Genomic DNA, 21,693 nt, shown 5'->3' on the forward strand with positions numbered 1-21,693 from the left:
AACATGGAGAAACCCTGTCTCTACTAAAAATACAAAAATTAGCCGGGCATGGTGGCAGGTGCCTGTAATCCCAGCTACTCAGGAGGCTGAGGCAGGAGAATCGCTTGAACCCGAGAGGTGCAGGCTGCAGTGAGCCGAGATCGTGCCACTGCACTCCAGCCTGGGCGACAGAGTGAGACCCCTGTCTCAAAAAATTTTTTTGTCGTTTAAACTTTTCTAAGTACTGAGATCTGGGCAGCAAGTCAGTGACAGATTAGATGCTAAGAAGGTTGTGAAGGAAAAGTCCCAGTGCCTGTTCCCAGAAGCCTGGAGTCCCGCTGCAGGGAAGGCTGGATCACAAGGGTGCCGGCTGCCTCTCTGCTGCATAGCAGCGCTGGGAGGGAAGGCCTGGCATATCACACCCCGCCAGCAGGGAAGAGGGGAAGAGGCTTGCTGGCTAGGTGGCAGGAAGGGGAGCAGAGGGCAGGGGCTAGAGATAATGGCTTCCCCCACCCCTCAGGGCCTCACCCCCATGAGGGCTTGGCACATCCAACCCTTGACCAACTCCCTAACCCTGCCCCTCGGGGGGAATAAGGCTCCAAGGGCCCAGCCACTGCCACAGAGCATTGGCCGGAGTTGATTGGAGATGGAAGTCAAACTGTTCCCTTGGCCTCCCTCTAGCTGCTGGGGGCCTCACTTGGATGGTCCTAAAGGCATCTTCCTTCTTCCTCTGGTGGGGTGCCCTCCAGTGTTCACGGGATGTGGGCCCAGATGGGCCTGGAGGCTGGAGTCCCTTGGCTGGTTCAGGGAGAGGTGGCGCCAGAAAGGCTGGCAGCACTTGGCTACCGATGCCCTGGAATAGCAACTTCACATCCGGGTCCCACTGCCATCAGGCTTCGTGGCAGAGCCAAAACTAAAAAGAGCAACTGGGTGCCCAACAGCCGCACCAGTGCCTGCCGCACCCGGCCTGCCCCAGCCACCTGCCCTGCACAGGCTGCTGGGCCTCCTCTGGAATCTGGAAACTGCATCTGCTGGCAAAGTTGGTGTGGCCCCTCAGCCCCAGCGCTCCTGCTGCATTGTCCTGGGGTGAGCGCCCAGCTCTTCCTAGGAGCCTGCCCATTCTTGGCAGCTGGCCCCACCCAACCGCCTTCCCAAGGCCTGGGGGTGGGAAGAGGGTTCCCTGCTTGTACAGATGACCCCCCTACCCGAGACTCTGCTTGGCAGACAGACCCAGGTCACAGGCAGCCTACACCTGCTCCTGACACCCCCGGCCCCTCACAGTGCCGCTCTCTCTGGCAACTGAGCTGAAGTACTGAGGAGCCCCTACCTCCCAGGCAGGTTTTGGGCCTTCCCTCCTTTTCCAGAGCAGCCTTGGCTGGGCACGGTGGCTCATGACTGTAACCCCAGAACTTTGGGAGGCCGAGATGGATGGATCACCTGAGGCCAGGAGTTCGAGACCAGCCTGGCCAACATGGTGAAACCCCATCTCTACCAACAATACAAAACATTAGCTGGGCGCGGTGGCGGCGCCTGTACTCCCAGCTACTCAGGAGGCTGGGGCAGGAGAATCACTTGAACCCGGGAGGTGGAGGTTGCAGTGAGCTGAGATTGCGCCACTGCACTCCAGCCTGGGCAACAAGAGCGAAACTGTCTCAAAAAGAAAAAAAAACAGGCCGGGCGCGGTGGCTCAAGCCTGTAATCCCAGCACTTTGGGAGGCCGAGACGGGTGGATCACGAGGTCCGGAGATCGAGACCATCCTGGCTAACATGGTGAAACCCCGTCTCTACTAAAAAATACAAAAAACTAGCCGGGCAAGGTGGCGGGCGCCCGTAGTCCCAGCTACTCCGGAGGCTGAGGCAGGAGAATGGCGTGAACCCGGGAGGCGGGTTTCCATTTCTCTCCAGTAACAGCCAATGGGTGACCCAGACATCAGGAGTTTGGTGGCTGGTACCAGTGGACTCCCTGACACCTTGGAGTAGGCACTGTCACTGCCTCGCAGCTGAGCAAACTGACTTGGGTCCCATAGCTGGGAAGGGCTCACCTGGGATTTGCACCCAGTCCCTTTGGTCCCCAAGACCCCCACTACCTCACGGGCCCTCAGTGCCACTAAGGAATGCCATTAGCTAGTCAGGAGCCAGCATGTGCCAAGCTGAAAAACAGGCTGATGGGAGAGGTGCAGGATGAACTGCAGGTGTGGTGTCAGACCGGGATGCCTGCCTGGTATCCTGAGGGCACGGGTGCTCTTGGGCGAGGGGTCTCCAGGAGGAAGTTGATGTGCCCCTCACAGGTGGGGTTTTTTGTTGTTTTGTTGAGACAAGGTCTCATTCTGTCACCTGGGCTGGAGCACAGTGGTGCGATCATGGCTCACTGCATCCTTGACCTCTCCAGGTCGAGTAGCTGGCACTACAGGCACATGCCACCACACGCAGCTAATTTTTCTGTAGAGACAGGGTCTCACCACGTTGCCCAGGTCGGTCTCAGACTCCTGACATCAGGTGATCCTCCCACCTCGGCCTCACAAAGTGTGGGGATTACAGGTATGTGCCACCACACCTGGCCATGGGTATGTATTTTTCCAATATCCCATGAAGGCACAGCACACTGGAAGCAAGGTGGTGTGGTCAGGGTGTGGAGTGTGGAGGGGCTGAGCCCAGACAGTTGCACACCACATGGGCAGAGTGGGGGAACTTGCTGTGCCTGAGAGCAGTGCAGGGAAACCCCTCTGCGTGCAGATTGGGCCCGGGGCTTCCAACACAGGAGCCGTGATGGAGACCAGGCTGGCTGTCTCCCCATGGAGCCTGTGGGGCCACCTGGGGATGAGGCGGCCGAGCCCGCTGCCCTCACCAGAACCAGGAGAGAGACATGGGAAGGTGGACACAGGGCTCTGTGGGGACCAGACAGACGGCTTCACTGGGAGGAGGGAAGGGAGTTCTGGACCAAAGCCTACCCCTTTCCCGCCTGGTGCCTCTGCTGGCCAGGCAGACAAGGGGACGCTGGGCCCCCAGCTCTCCCAGTCAGGGGAAGGCACAATAACGCAAGTCAACAGCCTCAGGTCCTGTGATGTTTATTGAAGGAAGCAAGGGCAGGGCTGGGGTGCCGCCCTCAGGCCTGGATGTGGCTCTTTGCGCTGAAGGCCAGGTAGTAGATCACAAGACCAATCGCCGCAGCCAGCACCTCAGTGGACACCCAGGGCCCGTTCCAAGTGCCCTGAAAGAAAGGAGATCACAAGCCAGCTCAGGTGGGTATAGGCAAGCAGACCAGCCAGCGCTGGTCACCCTCCACCAGGGGAACCAAGACATGCTGGCCAATCACGGCCCAGCAGCGGAGCTGGGGCTGTGGAGAGGATGAGAACCTTCACTCAGCCCGACAACCCCAAAAAGGAGGACGGACCAGGCCACTCACCCGATGGTCCACGCTGACTGTGAACAGGGGCGGGATGATGGAAATGTCCTCATTATTCCTCTGAGCCTGCAAGGGAGGTGTCAGGGTCAGGGGTGCCCAGCGTGCGGGGGTGGGAAGGGGAGAGGAAAGAGATAGGAACGCTGGCCAGAGCCCCAGAAAAGGAAAGGAGAGAAATGGGCGAGAGACTCTTCTCAGTAGAAGGGGACAGGATTACAGAAAGGCCACCCAGCTCAGGACTCACTGCCAGCGCCTCCCAACCCGGCCCATCCTGCTCCCCAGGGACAGGGGAGCCCAGTGGGCTGCGGGAGCCCTCACCTTCCTGAGGAGGCTGTAGGACTCCTCGTCGAAGAATCTGACTTCATAGGTGCCTGCATGGGCGCTCTTGTGGTCTAGGCTCCAGGACACCTGGGTTGGGTGTGTTGAGCAGGGTGTGGGCAGAGTGGACATGGAAGGGCCACCCTGCCCACCAGTGCCCACACCGCAGCACTCCAGCAGCCAGAGCCCACAGCCCCTGGCCCTGGTTGACCGGCCACCCCTGGGGCTTCAGGTCACACCCGGGAGCAGGGAGCCCCCTAGCAAGGGAACCCTTGGCCCCTCACCTGATAACGCCCCACGTCCTGGCCTCGGGTGACAGGGAATTGTTTTCCACCGACGTCAGCATAGAGAGCCATGTTCTGGGTGAGGAGACAAAGGCAGGGTCACCTTCTGCCCTCTCTGGGTGTGGGCAGAGGAACCCTGTGCACTGCTCACACGGCCTGCAGATGGGTAGGCTAGGCCCAGTTGGGGGCTGCAGTGTCCCTGGCAGGAGGTTCCAGGTAACACTCACCAATCCTGTGACTGGCCCTCTGCATCGGTCTTCCCTACGGAGGCACAGGGCTAGATCCCCATGGTCGGACCTAACTGGACGCATAGGAACCCTGTTGACTGTGAGCAGGGGCGGGATGATCAAAAGGGCCGAGTGATTTTCCTGAGTCTACAAGGGAGGTGCTGGGGTCAGGGATGCCCAGTGGGCTGCCCAAGGGGTGCTTTACCCTAAGATGGCCATACCCAAAAAAAAGGCCCCATTTCCTTCTTTGGACTTTTGGGAACATAGGTCAGGGGCCAAGGCCAAAGCTCCTCAATCTTGAAGTTAAAACACCCGAAACCCTGTCTCTACCAAAAAATACAAAACTTAGCTGGGCATGGTGGTGAGCACCTGTCATCCCAGCTACTCGGGAGACTGAGGGGAGAATCTCTTGAACCCGGGAGACGGAGGCTGCAATGAGCCAAGATCGTGCCAATGCACTCCAGCCGGGGCAACAGAGTGAGACCCTGTCTCAAAACAAACAAAAAACAAAAACAAAGACAAAACACCCACACAGACAAACTGGCCAATGGCAACGAGGGTGGGCTGCCCTTTCTCCCGGTTCAGATACTCATTCGGGACACAGCTTGTGAGCCCAGTGTTACCTCGTGTAGGCACAGCACACAAAGCAGGTGAGGAAGGTGACCTGTCAACACTGGCTAGGATCTGGCATCGCCGTGCCCTGATCTCTCCAGCACCCCAAGAGTTGGAATCTCTGTCGACACGGGTCCCCCATCAACTGGCAGTGAGGAGCACCCCCACCCGCCCTCCTGTCTGAAACCCCACTGTCTCACCTGGACCCTGTTCTTGCATGTCAGGGAGATCTCCACAATAAAGACAGTCTCGGTGGAAATGACAGCGTCAGAAGTGGTGTAGTAGGAAGGGGTGATCTGGGGCTCTAGGCAGGCCTCAGCTGCAGGGAAGAGGGAGAGATGCTTGGGTAAGGCCAGCTCAAGTATCCCAGTCTGAGGGCAGGGTGGCCGGGCCCTGCCTCACAGCACGGATCAGCTGGGGACGCACGGGATCCTCCTGTCCCTTCCAGGTGGGATCCAGACAGATCCAAGTGCTCGGTCACAAATGCAGTGGCAAAGTAGGTGGGATGGCTGTGAAAGCAGACTAGAGAGGGGCAAGGCCGGCTTTCTGGAGGTGTGCAGGAAGAGCGAACGCGTGTGCTGGGGACAGGTGGGCACTGGATTCACTGGACAACACATGCCAACGCTTGGACCTATGACACGGAGGCCAGGGGGCCAGGCCAGCCTCAATTCAGAACCACAAATGGCCTGGACGAGTTACTGAAGGCATCCTCAGCAGAGACATCCGGGGTAGGGGCTGCAGGCAGGCAATGCACTGGGGCTTTCAAGATGAGAAAGGGTCTCTGCTCCCGGCCAGTTGACAGAAGGCCAAGACTGGCCCCAGCGTTTCCTGAGGAAGTAAACGGGAGAGGCTCTGGTTCCAGAAGCACAACTTGTTAGCTGTGAGAGAAAGGACTCTGCCTTAGCCTTCTCCGTAACCACAGAGGCCCACAGGAAAGATAGGCTGCCGCCTACATCAGAGGGTGTGAAACAAAGGCTCCCCAAAATGGGAACGTTCTCAGTCACCAGCTGTCCAAATGTGATGCCCCGGCAGAATGACGGCTTCAGCAGAGCACGTCAGAGAAGGCTCTGGGTCTGGACCAGAGGAGGCAGATCCCTAGGAACAGCGTGGAGGACATTCTCAGGGGCCAGATCCTACCAGCCCTTCTGTGTCCTGCCTAAGTTGGGCCTGCTTCCTGTGGCGCAGGGGAGCCCCCGAAAGGGTTTTATGGCCAGGCTTGTCCTCTGGATAAGTCCCTGGCTATAACTCAGGGAATTCCTGAGGGGCAGACAAGAGGGTGCGGGCAGGGAGGCCAGTTAAGCCTGAAGGACGGCAGAAAAGGGAATGCGCAGAAAGCCACTCCTGTCCAGTCCTGGACCCCGGGCCAGGGACTGGCTGCGCAGCCACCTCCTAAACACACTCTGGAGCCTCAGACCCTCATGAACGCAAATCGACGGGACCCCTGGTCGGCTCTGCCGAAAACTCTGGTAAGGGTAAGGCAGGGCCCTCCGGAAAAGCCAGTCTTCGGCCTGGCACTCAAGGTCCTGCGCACCTTTGGCTCCCCATCTAACTCGCCCCGTTCTTGCTCCCTCTCCTCACTGAGGTCCCTTCCTAGCTTATGTGGCCCCTCCAGCCCCGTTTTTGACCGCGATCGCTCAGCACTACAGAGCTTCGTTCTGGTCCGACCCCGCAGGGAGCGGGAGCGGGGACATGTGTCACGTTCCGTGCTGGAGCTGGGGGCCAGGCGCACGGTGGAGGCTCCGGGACTCCTCTTCGTATGGGCAGACAAGGAGAAGCCTGGTTGCCGGTAAACGTGCCCGAGGTGCTTTAGTCCCCGCGTCCCAAGGCCGCCTGCCTCTCGGAGGAAGGCCCGGCCCTCAGCGACGGACCCCGAAAGGCCAGACACCCGCATCCCTCCTCCCCTCAACACCACGTGGGGTGGGTCAGAGGCTCGCCAGAAAGAAGCCCCGACTGGGCCGCTACCTGAGCAGCGGGAGAGGCTGGACAACAGGAGCAGCGCCAGGGCGCCGAGATATGCCATCGCCGCCATCGCCTCTTCTCTGCCTAGAGGAAAAGAAAACGAGCTCCCATGAACACGAGGGGCAAACGAGTAAGAGCGACGCGTAAGTGACAGCGGCAGCCAATCGTGCACCAAAGGGCCGAGCCGGCATTGTGACGTCTCTGGCACGACTGACGTGGCCCCTCCCCGAGCCAGGGGCCCAGCTGGTCGCGATCCCCCCTCAACATGGCGGCAGCGGCGCTCTAGGCGCCGGAAGGGGGCGTGGAAATCGGTGAGACCGCGCGCGTGCGCAGTACCGGGTCCGCGGCGGTCCCCGAAACTTCGCACCCCGTCGAACTCTCGCGAGAGCGGTGTCTGCGTGTCGGGACGTGCGGAGGCTCTTACTTTCCGTCATGGCGCTGAAGGTAGCGACGGTCGCCGGCGGCGCTGCGAAGGCAGTGCTCAGGCCACCCCTTCTCTGCCGTCCCTGGGAGGTGAGCAGGGAAAGGGCCACAGGGCCGCGGCAGCGCTCGCAGGGGAGCGGTGGGGTAGCCGCTCCCGAAGCAGTCTGGAGTCCGATTGGCTAGGAGAGGGCTGCGCGCCGGGGTTGATTGGCCGCCTCCGCTGTCACTGAGGGGATTGGCCGAAGTTGGCCCTGGGCCGGCTCCCCCAGGGCGTCTGCATCGGGTGGCTGGGGGGGTTCCGGACGGGCCGGGAGAGTGGGCCACGGCGGCTGTCACCTCCTTACTGTCCTTGAAGGAGCCCTTCTGACGCAATCACTCACGTATCCCGGCCTGCCTTTCTCAAACCGCTTCGGGAATCCAGTTCCGGGACTCAGATTTCTCCATGGGTTCCCGTCTCGTTGACCGCTTTGCCACTTGTCCCGGTGGCAAAGAACCGGACTTTGCCAGTCATACCCCATCCTCCCACAGTCTTAGAGCCCCAGATGCCTTCCCCCCGAGGCACCTGGAATGGGAAGGAGCTAGGGTTTCTCAGGCTGCGGGGGTTTTGCTTCTGCTTTTCTTGGTCTGCGGTCTTGCATATTCAGGTCTGAGTCCTTTTCCCTTACACTTATTTAAGAAGAGGTTAATTTAGGTCCTAGGTGGGCTGGAAACCATCTGAAGCAGCTGTGAGCCAGCACCTGGCCCTGATGGGTAAGAGGTTTGACCTCTAGGCCATGCTCCCCCACTGACCCAGTGCGTGGCCTTAGGCCAGTTTCTCCTCTCTCTGGATTACAGTTTCCCCTTTGGAACCCAGAGGGGAGACTTCATGTTTTCAAAGGATCCTGTCAACTCTGACCTTCCAGAACTCCGTGATTTTGTTGCCACTCTCCAGGGACACCTCTACTTGCTGTGTTTTCTCCTTCTGGCCTCTGGGGGAGATGCTTGTGCCTAATGAAATTCTCTTGACGATGCCGACTTCTTCCACCTTGCTGCTGAAAGGATGGCAGCATATAGTGGCTTTCCAGAGGCTCTGATGGCTCTAGCAACTGGGCTCCTGTAGGCTCTCGGTGAAGACATGTGCCTCCTCCTTGACCTCCCCTGTGTGTGTGCTTGTGTGTGCGTTGGGGTGGGAGTAGGGGACAGTGAACGGTGGGTAGCTGGGCAGTGCCTTGCCCTGAGACTGATTGTCCTGGGTATGGGAACCCTTACAGAGGAACCCCAGGTCTTGGATCCCACTGATTTGGATGCCATGGGAGAACATGCAGCCACCATTGGCACATGGTCCGACAGAAATGTGTCAAAGAGAGAAGCCTCAGCAGGCATAAGATGTGGGATGTGGATGTTCTTTCTTTCTGTGGAGCTATGAAAGGTTGATGGGAGAGCGGGAGGCGTGTGTATATTGCATCCTGCCTCACACCTGGCTCCTTTGATTGGTGGCTTCACAGGGAAGTTGGGGCACAAGGCAGAGCCTTTGCGACCTCCTGAAGGAAGGTGCCTGCATCTGTACAGTACGGTCAGGGAAGTCCATCTGGAGTGCTCTCTGGGTCTTTTGCCAAAGTCCAAAGGAACACCTGGCACAGGGACCGGGTGGCGGAGAGGTTCAGCCCTGGTGGTAATGTTGCCATCTGTGAGGGAGGTCCATGCCCTCAGGAGATTGGCTCGCTGCCACAGCTGAAGCCCAGGAGGAACTACTGCTGGGAGCTGCAGGGGTCCACCTGTGACCCCCCAGGGACACCAGCCTTGAACTCTGACTTGAGGTGCCAGTGGGGTAAAGGGGCAGGTGTGCTATGTAGCACTAGCTACTGTGAGCAACTCACACACCTCCTCTCGCCTAATCTTTCCAGCAGTCACGGAAAGTAGGTACCTCCATTCTGTGAATTTCAAATGAGGCCGTGAAGCCATCTCGAGAGGAGTGGATGGTGGATTTGGACCGAGGCCTCCCTAGTCTCCAGTTCTTTCTTCATTTTCTGATGTGCTTGTTCACTCAGGAAATGTTCCTTATGTCCTAACTCTGGGCCAGGTACTGTGCTGAGTCCTAGGGTGACAGTATTGGACCAGACTGACTTGGCCCCTCCTCTCGGGCTCAGGGGTTGAGGAGGGAACAATGCAGTGACAACCTAGGGAAGGGGGTAAGTAGGGCCTTAGGATCCCAGCTCAGTAGCCTTAGGGCATCAGGGAGAGCTCCCTGGAGGAAGGTCCATTGAAGCCACCTTCTGCGTGCTTACAAGAGCCCCCAAATAAGGTAATTTCAGATGCTGACGAGCGCTAGAGAGAAGACAGAAAAGTCCCGGCTGTGCCTGTGGTTGCAGATCTAGGTGCCACACAGATCAGCTGAGCTCCACTCAGGGCTCTGGTCCTTGTGGTCACACTCTCCTAGCCCCTGGCTTGGACTGATGAGTGGTACATCTGCACTGCCAACGCTTGGGCAAGTGGGCCCCTTGCGAATGCCGGTCAGATACACACAGACAGTGAGAGGTCAGACTCCACCCGAGCCTTCTGGACTTCTAGCAGGAAGGCATGGCTCTTTGGCCAATGGCTGTGATGCTTCTGCCATTGGCTGGAACAGTTTGCTCCTGTCTAGTGGTCAAGTGGTAGGACATCCCCAAGTGACAGGGAAGACCTTGGCTCTGCCACCATCTCAGGTGTGTTCCTAGGTGGGGCTTCTTCCAGGACAGCAGGTCACTTGGCGCCTGGCACATTTGGCTTAGGCAGCTTTGGCTCTGAAGCTGTTAGGCATTTCCAGGCGGGGCGTTGGGGACATTTGGCATCCAGCCGTCTTTTCCGAAGGCCTTCCTAGAGTTAGGTTTCTGTTATCAACCTTCTGGAAATGGCTGGATGTCCCTGCACATTTGTTTTCAATTTCTAACGCCGAAGGGCCATTCCCCAGGGGGCCAACAGTACTTGTCTCAGAGAGGCTGGAGGCTGGGTACTACCTTCTTATCTCCCTATTCTGCGTTTTCTGTAGCGACCACATGCTGCTTTTGTAATAAGGAAAAGTGCTCAGCGAAGTGATAACATGACTGTTGTCATGGATCTGTGCTTTTTTGTAATGGTTTCTCTGCTGTACCAGGGTTAGTTACAAACATCGCGGAGCAGGAATAACTGGCCAAGAAAATAATCAGAAGCAAAAAAGAGGAGGGAGGGCAGGGACACGCCTTTTAAGAAATTTTCCGAAGAGCCGAAGGAGGCAGGAGGCTGGAGTGCCTTCTGCTTTCTGGGTGCTCTAGCGGGTCGGCCCTGGGGACAGAGGCTTCGGAGCTAATTGTCTGTTGTGCCCCTGGCAGTGGGCCATGCTGCACAGACAGGGGACCTGCCAGGGCACCGTGGGGACGGTCTGTTTTTCCTTCTAACTTGGCTTTCTGGGCTGGACATCAAACCAACCTCTGGCATTTGGTCTCTCTGCCAGGTTCTAGGCGCCCACGAGGTCCCCTCAAGGAGCATCTCTTCAGTAAGTACCTGCCCGTGCCCATGCATGTGTCTTGTCTCCACGTGGCCGCAGTTGTACGCGTGTGCGCACGGCCTGTGTCCTGTCCTCTGAGATGCAGTCTCCACGGGTTACCCACCCCTCTTCTGGGAGTTGTACTGGCCAGCATCCCCCCGGGAAAAGGCCCCACTTTCCTGGTCACAGCTTTGCTCTTGGAACCTTGGCTGATTATGTCTTCTTCTTTTCTCCTCCTTTCTAGCAACAAACAATTGTGAGTATTCTTCTTTGCCTGTTAGGTTTAGGGGGCTCTTAGTTGCTTTGGGGTTGACTAAATTCCAGGTGGGGGTGGGCTGCTGCTGACCCAGGAGCCCTGGATGAGCAGCCCTGTCTGGGACGGGGCTGCCCCAAGTTGGCACCTTGTGACGGGGTGGCCTGTGGGGTCAGCGCCAGTGGGAAGAAGGGAACTGGCTGGAGCCCATGGGGGCCGAGCTGGAGGCATGTGGGATCCCAGAAGGCCCACCTTCACCCTCTGCCTCCCACAGCCTCCGTCGGCTAAGTATGGCGGGCGGCACACAGTGACCATGATCCCAGGGGATGGCATTGGGCCGGAGCTCATGCTGCATGTCAAGTCCGTCTTCAGGTATGGAGCTCCTGGGTCCCCGCCTTGTCCTCAGCCAGGGGCCCCTGAGGACTTTGTGCCAAGAGGGGCATTGCGCCCAGAAGCACTCGGTGAGGCCATGGCAGGACTACCTGTAAGCCCAGGCCTTGCGTTGCATGGCCTGTGATGCCTCCAGGCTGGCCTGGGCTTAGGGAAGGTGGCACCAGTCCTGCCACAGTGTGCATTGTGGAGTTCAAGCATGTCCCCATCAGTTGGTGAAAGTGGGCCCAGTCCCTTCTCAGTTAGAGCCAGGTCAGGGCAGATAGCAACAGGAGAGTGGTAGCCTGGGCAGGCTTCCTGGAGGAGGTGCGGGGAGGGCCTGGGCCAGCCTCCCTGACCCTGCTCTGCCTCAGGCACGCATGTGTACCAGTGGACTTTGAAGAGGTGCATGTGAGTTCCAACGCTGATGAAGAGGACATTCGCAATGCCATCATGGCCATCCGCCGGAACCGTGTGGCCCTGAAGGGTGAGCTCCAGGGCCAGGGGCCAGGATGGGGCCCTAGGTGTGATTCCTTTCTTCCTTCCTTCCTCCCTCCCTCCCTTCCTTCCTTCGTTTTCTTTTCTTTTTTTTCTTTTTTTTTTTTTTTTTGAGACGGAGTCTTGCTCTGTCTCCCAGGCTGGAGTGCAGTGGCGCGATCTCGGCTCACTGTAAGCTCCACCTCTTGGGTTGGCACCATTCTCCTGCCTCAGCCTCCCGAGTGGCTGGGACTACAGGCGCCCGCCACCACACCCGGTTAATTTTTTGTGTGTTTTCAGTAGAGACGGGTTCACTGTGTTAGCCAGGATGGTCTCGATCTCCTGACCTTGTGATCCACCCGCCTCAGCCTCCCAAAGTGCTAGGATTACAGGCGTGAGCCACTGCACCCGGCCGCTTACTTGTTTTCTTTCTTGCTTTCTTTCTGAGATGGAGTCTCGCTCTGTCACCCAGGATGTAGTGCAGTGGTGCGATCTTGGCTCAGTGCAGCCTCTGCCTTCCAGTTTCAAGCAATTCTCCTGCCTCAGCCTCCCGAGTAGCTGAGATTACAGGCGTGTGCCACCACGCCCAGCTGATTTTTGTATTTTCAGTAGAGACAGGGTTTCACCACATTGGCCAGGCTGGTCTCGAACTCCTGACCTCGTGATCCGCCCACCTCAGCCTCCCAAAGTGCTGGGATTACAGGCGTGAGCCATCATGCCCAGCCCGCATGATTTCTTTTACCTCCCTCTGAACTGACTCTTGTGGGGTCCCATGGCTCTGATTTCAGGGCTTGTCTGACTAGAGAGGACCCTTGTGCTTGGAGACTGGGTGGACGCCTCCTCGGGCCTGTTTGTGCTACGATGCTGGGATTCGAGTGGGAGCAGCTGTGTGTGTGCCTGTCCAGTGACAGGCTCCCTCCCACTCCTCCTTCCCTCTTGGGACAGTCATCTCTGCTGGGGTCAGCTTTGACCCTCAGCATCTTTCTTCACAAACCAGATATCACAGAGATGTAGTTCTGACCCTCTGCCTGGCTCTTCGGCTGCAGCCAGCCTGGGGGTGGATGGCACAGCCCAGGCAGGGATTCTCGGGGCTTCGCTTGAGGTTCCTAAACTGCTTCCATCGCTCATTTTGCACACTTAGCCCATTACCTGCACTGTGTGAGGAGCGTGTGAGCAAAAATGAACCCAGGAGGAGCCCCAGGCCCTGGCAGTCAAGTGGAGGGGCCTTTGTGCCAGCCACAAGGGACCCCTGCACTCAGAGTGGAGTGATCTGGGCGGGGTGGCGCTCACCAGCAGGCGGCCTCTGTTTGGCACCCTCTGACTGCTGTCTCCAGCGGCCACCAGCCTCTGCTTCCCTTACTCCAGGTGCCCCGGGTCGTAGGGCAGGGCCCGGCCAATCCGTGGCCTTCTCCAGGCAGCCCCTGCCTGCCCCTGAGTGTGGTGCCTTGATGCGGGGTCCTGGCAGTAACACCGCCAAGGCCACCTTGCTGACTCCAGCCTGGCCGGCCAGCCTGTTTAATAAAGAGTCGTCACTTTCTGTTGCTCCAGAGCCTGGGCAGGGAATGGCATGGCCGCCTGGCCGGTTGCCAGCCTTTATTCATTTATTGACTTGTTCCTTCCACCGCCCAGTGGCTATTCATGGAGCGTCTGCTCCACCAGGCACCCTTGGAGATCCCTGAGCACATGGCCTTGTGGGGCTTAGGCTGGAAGTTGCATTCTAGTGTTCCATGAAACATTTTTGCTCCCCAAGTCTTCTCCTGACCCTGGCAGACTTCAGCTGCCCTGCTGAGGTGGGGTGGGGATGGGCAGTGCCGCTAAGCCTGTGTTGTGTTTTGCAGGCAACATTGAAACCAACCATAACCTGCCACCGTCACACAAATCTCGAAACAACATCCTTCGGTGAGATCCGGGTGTGCGGGCTGGGGGCTCGGTGGGGCTAAGGTGGGGTGAGCCAGCGGAGTCTGGCTCCAGTCAGCAACCTGTCAGGCCTAGCAGCCTCTTTCTCTGTCCCCTCCCAGCACCAGCCTGGACCTCTATGCCAATGTCATTCACTGTAAGAGCCTGCCAGGCGTGGTGACCCGGCACAAGGACATAGACATTCTCATTGTCCGGGAGAACACAGAGGGCGAGTATAGCAGCCTGGAGCATGAGGTGTGCATGGGCGGCCCGGGATGAGCCCCCCTAGGGTCAAGATTAAGGGGAGAGCTTAAGGAACCAGGGACAGGCGTACCCTCAGAGGGCAGGGGCTGTGCCCGAGGGAGAAGTCAGAAATACGCAGATGGGGTGCTTCCCACTGTGGCCCCGTCACACCAGCTCGTTTGGCCAGTGCCGCTCTTCAGTAGCACATGGGTCTCTTCTCCCCATCCCCTCCTCAGAGCGTGGCGGGAGTGGTGGAGAGCCTGAAGATCATCACCAAGGCCAAGTCTCTGCGCATTGCCGAGTACGCCTTCAAGCTGGCGCAGGAGAGCGGGCGCAAGAAAGTGACGGCTGTGCACAAGGCCAACATCATGTATGCCCCTGTCCCCTGACCCCTCTGAGAGTAGTCCAGAAGCAGCTGCAGTGGCCTGCTTGGGCCTGTTCTCAGGGATTTGTGGTCCAAAAGCCCAGCTACCCACCGAGGGGCCACCCCAGGCGAGTGCCCTGTTGCCCTCGAGGCATTGCCAGAGCCCACACTTAGGGGAGGTGGGGTGGGATTCTGTCCATTTTGCTGGTGAGGGACAGGTTAGAATTCAGACCCCAACCTCCTGGGGCCTCTGCATGCCCCATCCCTCCGGCTGACTTGCGATGGCCAAGCTGGTGTCCTGTTCCTAACCCCTCACCAGGAAACTGGGCGATGGGCTTTTCCTCCAGTGCTGCAGGGAGGTGGCAGCCCGCTACCCCCAGATCACCTTCGAGAACATGATTGTGGACAACACTACCATGCAGGTATTAGCCTGCCCAGTGCTATCCCCCCCTGCCCTGGGTGCCCTGGGCTTCTGTCACCCATGCTCCCGAATCTGCCCCTCAGCCAGCCCCCTCTTTGTCCCACAGCTGGTGTCCCGACCCCAGCAGTTTGATGTCATGGTGATGCCCAATCTCTATGGCAACATTGTCAACAACGTCTGCGCAGGACTGGTTGGGGGCCCAGGCCTTGTGGCTGGGGCCAACTATGGCCATGTGTACGCAGTGTTTGAAACGGTGAGTACTGGGGGCAGGGCCGTAGCCTGCTGCCTTTTTCCAGTTCACAGACTTACTGGGGCACACTCATCCCATCAGGTCCACCCGTTCAAAGTGCATGATTTAGTAGTTTTTTGGATATCCAGGGTTGTACTGCCATCACCACCGTGTCATTCCAGAACGTTTTCACCACCCCACGAGGAAAGCCTGTCCCCATAAGCTGTCTGTTCCCACACCCTCCCCCAGCCCCTGGCACCCACTGGTGGGCTTTTGTCCCTGTGGAGTGGTCTCTTCTGGACACGTCACAGGAGCAGAGTCACCATCCTTCTGCCCTCCACCCACTGTCCTTCATCTTGCCTCCCCAGGCTACGAGGAACACCGGCAAGAGTATCGCCAATAAGAACATTGCCAACCCCACGGCCACGCTGCTGGCCGGCTGCATGATGCTGGACCACCTCAAGTGAGTGACTCCCGGTGCCCCGCGAGCCCCTGGCCAGCCCTGCGGGCCCCAGGGACTGAAGCCTGGCTGTCCCGTCCTCTAGGCTGCACTCCTATGCCACTTCCATCCGTAAGGCTGTCTTGGCGTCCATGGACAATGAGAATGTGAGGTTCCCCTTGCACCCTACCCTGCTGCCCCACGCAGTCTCCCCCTGCAGCCTCCTGTAGCCCACCTCATGCGCTGACCACGGTCCCCAGGGGAGGGTGGTAATGGATCCGGCACCAGCTTCTGGCCCTTAGCTGGTGCCACGTCCCTCCTGTGGCAGTCCCAGCCCTGCACGCCACGGGAGACAGTGGGTAGCCCCGGGCCACCTGTACAGCAGGGAGTGGCAGGGCCTGGCGTGTGCCGAGCCTGCCTGTGTCCTACAGATGCACACTCCTGACATCGGGGGCCAGGGCACAACATCTGAAGCCATCCAGGACATTATCCGCCACATCCGCGTCATCAACGGCCGGGCCGTGGAGGCCTAGGCTGGCCCTGGGACCTCCTTGGATTCCCCTTCCCACCCCAGCACCCCAGCCAGCCTGGTAGGCAGAGCCCAGAATAAAGCAGCTTCTGCCTAGACTTGACGTGGGCCTCCCTCACTCCAGGCACCGATGTTCAGTCCACGCTTTATTAAGAAAGGAACACACACACTTTCTCCAAGGGCCCTCCTGGGGGTCTCAGGCAGAACACGCTCTGAGAGCCGGGCCTGGCTCCAGCGTCTCTTCTGCCCTGCGGTTGTGGGGAGCTGGCGCCCAGAAGGGTGGTGAGACCTGTGCCGCTTTTCCCTCAAGGCACGGAGAGCTGGAGGCGGAGCCGTGGCCGGGCCTAGGGGTTGAGCCAGGGGTGCTGGAGGCAGTCAGCGGCACTGGCCCGCTTTTCGGGGATGTACTCCATCATGGGCAGCAGGAAGGCACTGAACTGCGTGGCCTGCTCTAGGGGCCACTCGTACTTTTCCATGAGCACCTCGTACAGGCCCCAGTGCTTGAGATTGTGAATGTGCCGCAGCTCTCCTGTGGGCAGGCCAGCGGGCGTCAGGCTCTGTCCCTGTCTCCAGGCCTGCCTTCTGCTTTGGCCCTGGCTACTGGGACCCAGTGTTCCCTCTGTTGCAGAGTCCAAGGTCCCTGTCCCACCCTCCCTGCAGCCACATGGCCTGAGCCTGCCCGGGCCCTCACCTCTCCGGTTGAAGAACTCCCGGGAATAGCGGCCTGAGAGGGCGAAGGCTGGGGGGATGTCCCCCAGAAGCTCCACGATGTGAGCTATGTGGTCTGTGGCAGAAAGAGGAGGTTGGGGGCGGGCAGGCCGGGCTGCCGGGAGGCTGAGCATCCCCCAGGGCCCTCATCCCTTACCCTCATCACGACTGTAGTCTTCTCCAGAATGTGGCTCGAACAGGTAGTCACCAGTGGCCAGCTCGAAGGCCTGGAAGGGGGAGGAAGTGAGGCTGCTGGCCAATGGGCTGGTGGCCCTGGGCACAGGGCAGCCCGGGTGGGCGTACCATGCAGGCTGTGCTCCAGATGTCTGCTGGGGGGCCATATTCGGCGCCAATCAGCACCTCGACGGCCCGGTACTGCCGAGTCTGGATGTCCTCTGTGAAGTGCTTGTGCTGGAGGCAAGGGGAGCCCTGGGGACAGGGGCCAGGGCCAAGGCTGGCCCGCCCCCACGGACTCCTACCCCACCCTGATCCACCTACCCGAGGAGCTCGGTGGGGCTTGCTCTGAGCCTCGGGGTCCCCAGATCTTCCAAGAGGGACAGGCCCAGTGATCTGAGGCTGAGGCTGACCCTTTCCTAATGACCCCTGCCCTTGGCCACAGCCCCGGTGCTGTTGACTGGGCAGGACCGATTCCCACCCAGCCGATGGTTCATGTGCACTGCAGGCTGGGGCAGGGCTCCCCAAGAGTGGCCCTGTGCCTCCACCCTTGGACCAGGGCCCCCCACTGTGCTCTCCCAGGCTTGCGCGTACCACCCAGCAGGCGTTGCCCAGGTCTGCGATCTTGATCTTGATCTTATCTGCATTTTGGGGCTCCAGGGGGTTCACCAGGAGGTTCGAGGCACCGAATGGTGCTGGAGAAGGCAGAGCGGGGAGACTGAAGTGGTCTGATTCCTGCCAGCCCTGCCTGCCCGCCGCCCGCCGCCCAACTTACTGCTAGGTGACAAGAGGCCCCCGGTCTCTCGCTGATTGGATGAGCCGGAGAGGATGGAGCAGGAGGCAGGAGAGAAGAGGGAGCCAGAGAAACCTGAGGTCTGTGAGCCGGGGCTGAGGCTACGGCCATCCCCCAGGGCGGGGGAGGAAGAGTCTGGGGAGGGACCTGCTCTGGCGCCCTCGGGGTGGCAACCTGAAGAGGAGGTGGAGCCGCTGCCCCCGTCTAGTCTCAAGCCAGAGTCTAGGGAGACGGTGTGGAGGCAGCTGCTGAGCAGATGCCCTGCAGCCTTTGCTGCGCTCCACGACCCAGCACCCCCTGTGGCCCCTCACCCTCAGCCTGGGTCGTGGCCTCCATGGCCTCCAGTCTCTGCAGGTCCCGCAGCCGCTCCTCCAGCAGCCGCTTCTGCTGTTTCCGTTTGCGCCTCATCTTCTTCCTCTTGTTTTTGGATAGCTTACCGGTCTGCTGTCAGAGCCAGGGTCACCCCAGGGTTCCTGTCGCCCGCCCCAGTCAGCATGAAGTGGAGGTTTCCCTGCATGGCCACCAGGGAAGAGGCCTCTCCGGGCCCCAGGGCTCCCATGGACTCCAGAATGTGGCACCAGCACCCCTTGGCACCAGCTCCTCACCACTGTCCCTGCCTCCCCGCCTGTGGCCCCACTCCCCACAGCTCCATTAGGAGTGGGAGGACCTGACTGGCCCGCCTCTGGGTGCTCTCTGTTCCCTCTCAGCCCAAGCTAAGGCAGCCGGAAATGGCCACTCGGGGAAGACAGCATCCTTTCACCAAGAGCCGTTTGGGGCATTTGAGCCGTCCCGGGAGTCATCCTCCGCCCAGCCACCCGGGCTTTCGGGATGACCACCGTGGGAGTGCATGAAGGGGGGAGTGAAGCCAGTGTGGCTCCAGAGATGGCCTCCAGTTGGCTCGGATGGGAGAGGAGGCATGGGAGAGAGGGGCCCCCCAACTTACCAAGACCTCCTGGGGGGCAGTACTGACTGGGAGTGTAGGTGGGGAGCAGGAGACAGGGAGGAACAGAGACTCAGGCAAGGGTTCAGGCCCAGAGGTCCTGACCCAGCCCCATGTGGACCCTTGGTACCTATGGAGCGGGAAGGGGGCGGTGCCCCTGCCTGTTGCCACTCCGTGGCCTCGGCAGCCAGGCGCCTGATGTAAGCGTCCCCCACACATAGCAGGATGTTCTCGGGCTTAATGTCCGTGTGGATGATCTTGCACTTAGTATGGAGGTAGTCCAGGCCGTGCAGCACCTGCGGAGGGTTGCACCTGACCTCCACGAACTCCCCCTCAGGCCAGGCTGGGCAGCCTAGTGGGTGGCACTCACCTGCCTCACGATGCTCTTCACGCAGGGCACGGGCAGGCCCTGGTAGTTGGACTTGATGATCCATTTGAGGAGCTGGTGGCCCAGCACCTCCAGCACCATACACACGTCTAGGCCGGGAGTGAAGGGCGGACAGTAGACACCAGCTGCGGCTCAGGCCCCACCCACCCTCAGCTGGGGGAGCAGCCAGGCTTGGGCCATGCGGAGGTGGGGAGGCAGGGCCTCCCCGGGGCAGTCCTGGTCACCAGTATGCTGGTGTCGTCGATAGTGTCCCTGTCGCTCTCAACAGGTATACCAGGTTGGGATGGTGCATTTTGTGGTTATCCTAGAGGTGGCGCTGGAGAAGCAGGCACAGAGGCCAGCCCACTCCCACGCCAGTTATGCCATAGGGCCTCTTGGCAGTCCCCCAAAGGGAAGGCAGCACCACAGAGGCAGCACCTGCCGTTTGGGGGTGACAGCAACGTCCATGGACAATCAACGCTAACTTATTACTGCTTCCACATAAACACAATTACCTGGGGGTGGGGTCATGCCAGAGGCTTGCGTTACTGGGAGGGATGCAAGCCCATTGTGTGGATCTGCAGACAGGCTCTAGCAGTGAGGGCCCCCGTTTGCCGGCCCTTGGCTGCCACACTGCTTTGCTTTTCCTGCAAAGGATACGGACTCCATTGACTCCTGAGATCCTGAAGTCATCAATGAGCTGGACAATGGTCTCTCTTTTGGGGTCACTGGGGTCGCTGTCTCGGACCTGGAGTAAAAGCCAAGGGACCACAGACGGTTCCACCCTGCCCTGAAGCCCACAGCTCCCTTCAGTATATTCCTCTTCTGCTCCAGCTTGGCCCTGCTGGAAGAAAGGTCGCCAACCCCTCCTGTCCCTCACCCGTTCCTCCAGATCCTCCCCCTCTGGCACAGCCAGCTGCAGGCTGCCCCTCGGGGAGCCCCGCCCTGCCCCACAGAGCCCCAGCAGGCCCTGCACCGGCATTGCCAGGCCCCAGGCAGCTCCAGGGGAGCTGGGAGTGGGTAGGGAGGTGCCTCACACATTTCAGGAGCTTGATCTCATCCACAGCTGTCTCCGTGTAATGCCCTGCACTCTTCACCACTTTCAGGGCCACAAAGCGCTTGCGCCTGTAATACCGAGACCCTTGTAGGCTGTGGCCCTGGCAGGACCCACGGCAGGGATCAGGGTGGCCCCAACCAAACCCAGGGACAGGATCCCAGCCAGTGCTGGGCCCAGAAGGCGAAGGAGGCACTCACTGGATGTCCCAGCAGAGCCAGACAGTGGAGAAGTGGCCCCAGCCCAGTTTGCGCACCACGTGGTACCGCCCATTGAACAGGTCGCCAATCTTCACAGGGTAGTAGCCGCCTGCCAAGGGGAGATGATAGATTGGGGTGGTGGGGGTTCTCACTCCCCTGGGCCCCCAAACACCTCGACCCTATTGGCCATCTGGCCCATGTGGGCCCAGGGCTGCCCTGGGTCCCTTGTAGTGGCCGTCAGGCCGCATGTGCCCAAGGCCAAGCCTCACCCTTGCAGTAATCCTTGGGGTCTTCCTGTTCCTCATCGTCAGAGCCCAGAAGCCCCTGCAGCATCTGAGGCGCCGGCATGGCCAGGGCTAGTTCGGAGCCTGAGGACTCGGGCCCGCAGGAGGCCTGTGAGCTGTGGGTGGGGTGGGTGGGTAGTGAGCGTGAGAGACGCCAGGGGCCCCGGGTGCCTGAGCCGAGCCCTACCTGCTGCTGCTGCTGCTGCTGCCGCCGCCGCTGTCCCCAACACCGCCCGTGCTCGCGCTCATCCCGGCTGCGCAGCCCGCAGCTCCGGTGCTCCCGTGCCCCGGGCGGCTGCTCCTGTGGGGCCTGGCCGAGGCCTGTGAATTTATAGCCTCGGCCGGCCGCTGATCTCACCCGCCTTTATAAATAGCCTCCCAGCTGCTCAGCTGTGGGCAAGGTATGCGGTGCGAGGAGGGGGCGGCGCGGCGGCGGCCCCAGAGAGCCTGGCCCCCAGGCAGAGCCCCCCTCCTGCTCCAGGCCCACCCTGGAGGCAGAGGGGGCTACTGCTTGGGGACCAGGGACAACTGGGTCCCCAGGCTTAGCCTCCGCACCCCAGCTGAGGGGGAGGTCCACGAGGGGGTGAAGCAACCCGTACCCTAGGTTGGGTTCCCGTTCTCCAGTGCCGACTGTGGTGATGTTCTCCGCTTGGCAACCTGGTCCTTAGGCCGAGCCCTGACTACCTGTGCCCCCGTGGGCATCCTCCTTGAGGTGCTCCTCTCCCGTGGGAACCCCATCCCTGGCTGCTCCCAGCCGCTTCCTGCTTCTACGTTTCATCAGCCCCTAGGACAAGTAGGATTCCAGTGCCCTCTGAATGTGGCGTCGCTGGGGACCCCTCATTTCCCCTACCAGAGGCACCAGGCCTGCTGATGGAAGGCCTGGGAGCTTGCGATCCCAGAACCTGCTCCTGCGACCCTGCCTGGCACTCTGGCTCCCAGCACCTGCTCTTCCTCTCCACCATTTGCAAGGTGCCTGCCATGGGCTGCTCCATAGCCAGACATGGGGGAGGCAGCAGGAAGCTGCTCGTTGCTGGGGACAAGCAAGCCCATAGCCACTTCTCCATAAGTGTGGTGGTGACTGAGAGACCAGGAGAAATTGGGTCCCCAGAAGCATCCACGGCAACCCAGGGCACAGTGGGGCAAGGCCTGCAGCCAAGACGCGTTCCAGCCCGTCACGTGCTGGCCATGACTGCTGCATGGTTTGGGGGCAAGGACTGGAGGCCTGGGGTCTGTTGGCTCAATGTGGAGCTTGGGTGATATGGGGTTGGGGAGT

The 21,693-nt window shown here is 60.1% G+C and overlaps 3 protein-coding genes across 7 annotated transcripts; 1 reads left to right on the plus strand and 2 right to left on the minus strand.

Annotated features, from left to right (window-relative positions):
• Positions 1 to 3,028: 3,028 nt before the first annotated feature.
• On the minus strand, positions 3,029 to 7,064 carry SSR4 (signal sequence receptor subunit 4). The gene is made up of 6 exons (XM_007993086.3): positions 6,783 to 7,064; positions 5,021 to 5,139; positions 3,982 to 4,056; positions 3,698 to 3,787; positions 3,383 to 3,448; positions 3,029 to 3,187 (listed from the first exon to the last, which is right to left on the minus strand). Exons 1-6 carry the CDS (start codon positions 6,847 to 6,849, stop codon positions 3,083 to 3,085), a joined length of 522 nt encoding a protein of 173 aa, XP_007991277.1. The 5' UTR covers positions 6,850 to 7,064; the 3' UTR covers positions 3,029 to 3,082.
• Positions 7,065 to 7,148: 84 nt separating this feature from the next.
• IDH3G (isocitrate dehydrogenase (NAD(+)) 3 non-catalytic subunit gamma) lies at positions 7,149 to 16,003 on the plus strand. 3 transcript variants are annotated; one of them, XM_007993090.3, is made up of 13 exons: positions 7,149 to 7,292; positions 10,648 to 10,689; positions 10,925 to 10,936; positions 11,208 to 11,305; positions 11,677 to 11,789; positions 13,618 to 13,678; positions 13,798 to 13,930; positions 14,155 to 14,288; positions 14,602 to 14,704; positions 14,810 to 14,956; positions 15,301 to 15,395; positions 15,478 to 15,538; positions 15,803 to 16,003. In XM_007993090.3, exons 1-13 carry the CDS (start codon positions 7,212 to 7,214, stop codon positions 15,902 to 15,904), a joined length of 1,182 nt encoding a protein of 393 aa, XP_007991281.1. In that variant the 5' UTR covers positions 7,149 to 7,211; the 3' UTR covers positions 15,905 to 16,003. The 3 variants fall into 3 exon arrangements, with proteins under 3 accessions (XP_007991281.1, XP_072869436.1, XP_072869435.1); XM_073013335.1 differs by lacking the exon at positions 10,925 to 10,936; XM_073013334.1 differs by lacking the exons at positions 7,149 to 7,292; positions 10,925 to 10,936 and adding an exon at positions 7,631 to 7,846.
• A 30-nt stretch (positions 16,004 to 16,033) lies between these two features.
• SRPK3 (SRSF protein kinase 3) lies at positions 16,034 to 20,723 on the minus strand. Of its 3 annotated transcripts, none has more exons than XM_073013333.1 (15): positions 20,608 to 20,723; positions 20,406 to 20,536; positions 20,137 to 20,245; positions 19,920 to 20,007; positions 19,543 to 19,630; positions 18,886 to 18,992; positions 18,646 to 18,811; positions 18,519 to 18,544; positions 17,887 to 18,016; positions 17,558 to 17,797; positions 17,377 to 17,477; positions 16,912 to 17,019; positions 16,766 to 16,835; positions 16,592 to 16,684; positions 16,034 to 16,429 (listed from the first exon to the last, which is right to left on the minus strand). In XM_073013333.1, exons 1-15 carry the CDS (start codon positions 20,667 to 20,669, stop codon positions 16,245 to 16,247), a joined length of 1,704 nt encoding a protein of 567 aa, XP_072869434.1. In that variant the 5' UTR covers positions 20,670 to 20,723; the 3' UTR covers positions 16,034 to 16,244. The 3 variants fall into 3 exon arrangements, with proteins under 3 accessions (XP_072869434.1, XP_007991270.1, XP_037844738.1); XM_007993079.3 differs by having other exon boundaries at positions 17,887 to 18,019; XM_037988810.2 differs by having other exon boundaries at positions 16,245 to 16,429; positions 17,558 to 17,749; positions 17,887 to 18,019; positions 20,608 to 20,711.
• Between the last annotated feature and the right edge of the window lie 970 nt (positions 20,724 to 21,693).

Source organism: Chlorocebus sabaeus, chromosome X (assembly GCF_047675955.1).
Source record: "Chlorocebus sabaeus isolate Y175 chromosome X, mChlSab1.0.hap1, whole genome shotgun sequence".
Taxonomy (NCBI): Eukaryota; Metazoa; Chordata; class Mammalia; order Primates; family Cercopithecidae; genus Chlorocebus; species Chlorocebus sabaeus.

Excerpts from the sequence above, each read along its gene's own strand:
- SSR4 (XM_007993086.3), bottom strand. The coding sequence starts at position 6,849 with ATGGCGGCGATGGCATATCTCGGCGCCCTGGCGCTGCTCCTGTTGTCC. Across the intron at positions 5,140-6,782 it reads CAGCCTCTCCCGCTGCTCAG|CTGAGGCCTGCCTAGAGCCC; the intron begins GTAGCGGCCCAG and ends TCTTCCCTGCAG. Across the intron at positions 3,449-3,697 it reads CCTACAGCCTCCTCAGGAAG|GCTCAGAGGAATAATGAGGA; the intron begins GTGAGGGCTCCC and ends CCTCCCTTGCAG.
- IDH3G (XM_073013334.1), top strand. The coding sequence starts at position 7,745 with ATGCCTTCCCCCCGAGGCACCTGGAATGGGAAGGAGCTAGGGTTTCTC. Across the intron at positions 13,931-14,154 it reads ATAGCAGCCTGGAGCATGAG|AGCGTGGCGGGAGTGGTGGA; the intron begins GTGTGCATGGGC and ends TCCCCTCCTCAG. Across the intron at positions 14,289-14,601 it reads GTGCACAAGGCCAACATCAT|GAAACTGGGCGATGGGCTTT; the intron begins GTATGCCCCTGT and ends ACCCCTCACCAG.
- SRPK3 (XM_007993079.3), bottom strand. The coding sequence starts at position 20,669 with ATGAGCGCGAGCACGGGCGGTGTTGGGGACAGCGGCGGCGGCAGCAGC. Across the intron at positions 18,993-19,542 it reads CTCAGGAGTCAATGGAGTCC|ACGTGTGTATGGTGCTGGAG; the intron begins GTATCCTTTGCA and ends CTCCCGGCCTAG. Across the intron at positions 17,478-17,557 it reads GGGCCTCTTGTCACCTAGCA|CACCATTCGGTGCCTCGAAC; the intron begins GTAAGTTGGGCG and ends TGCCTTCTCCAG.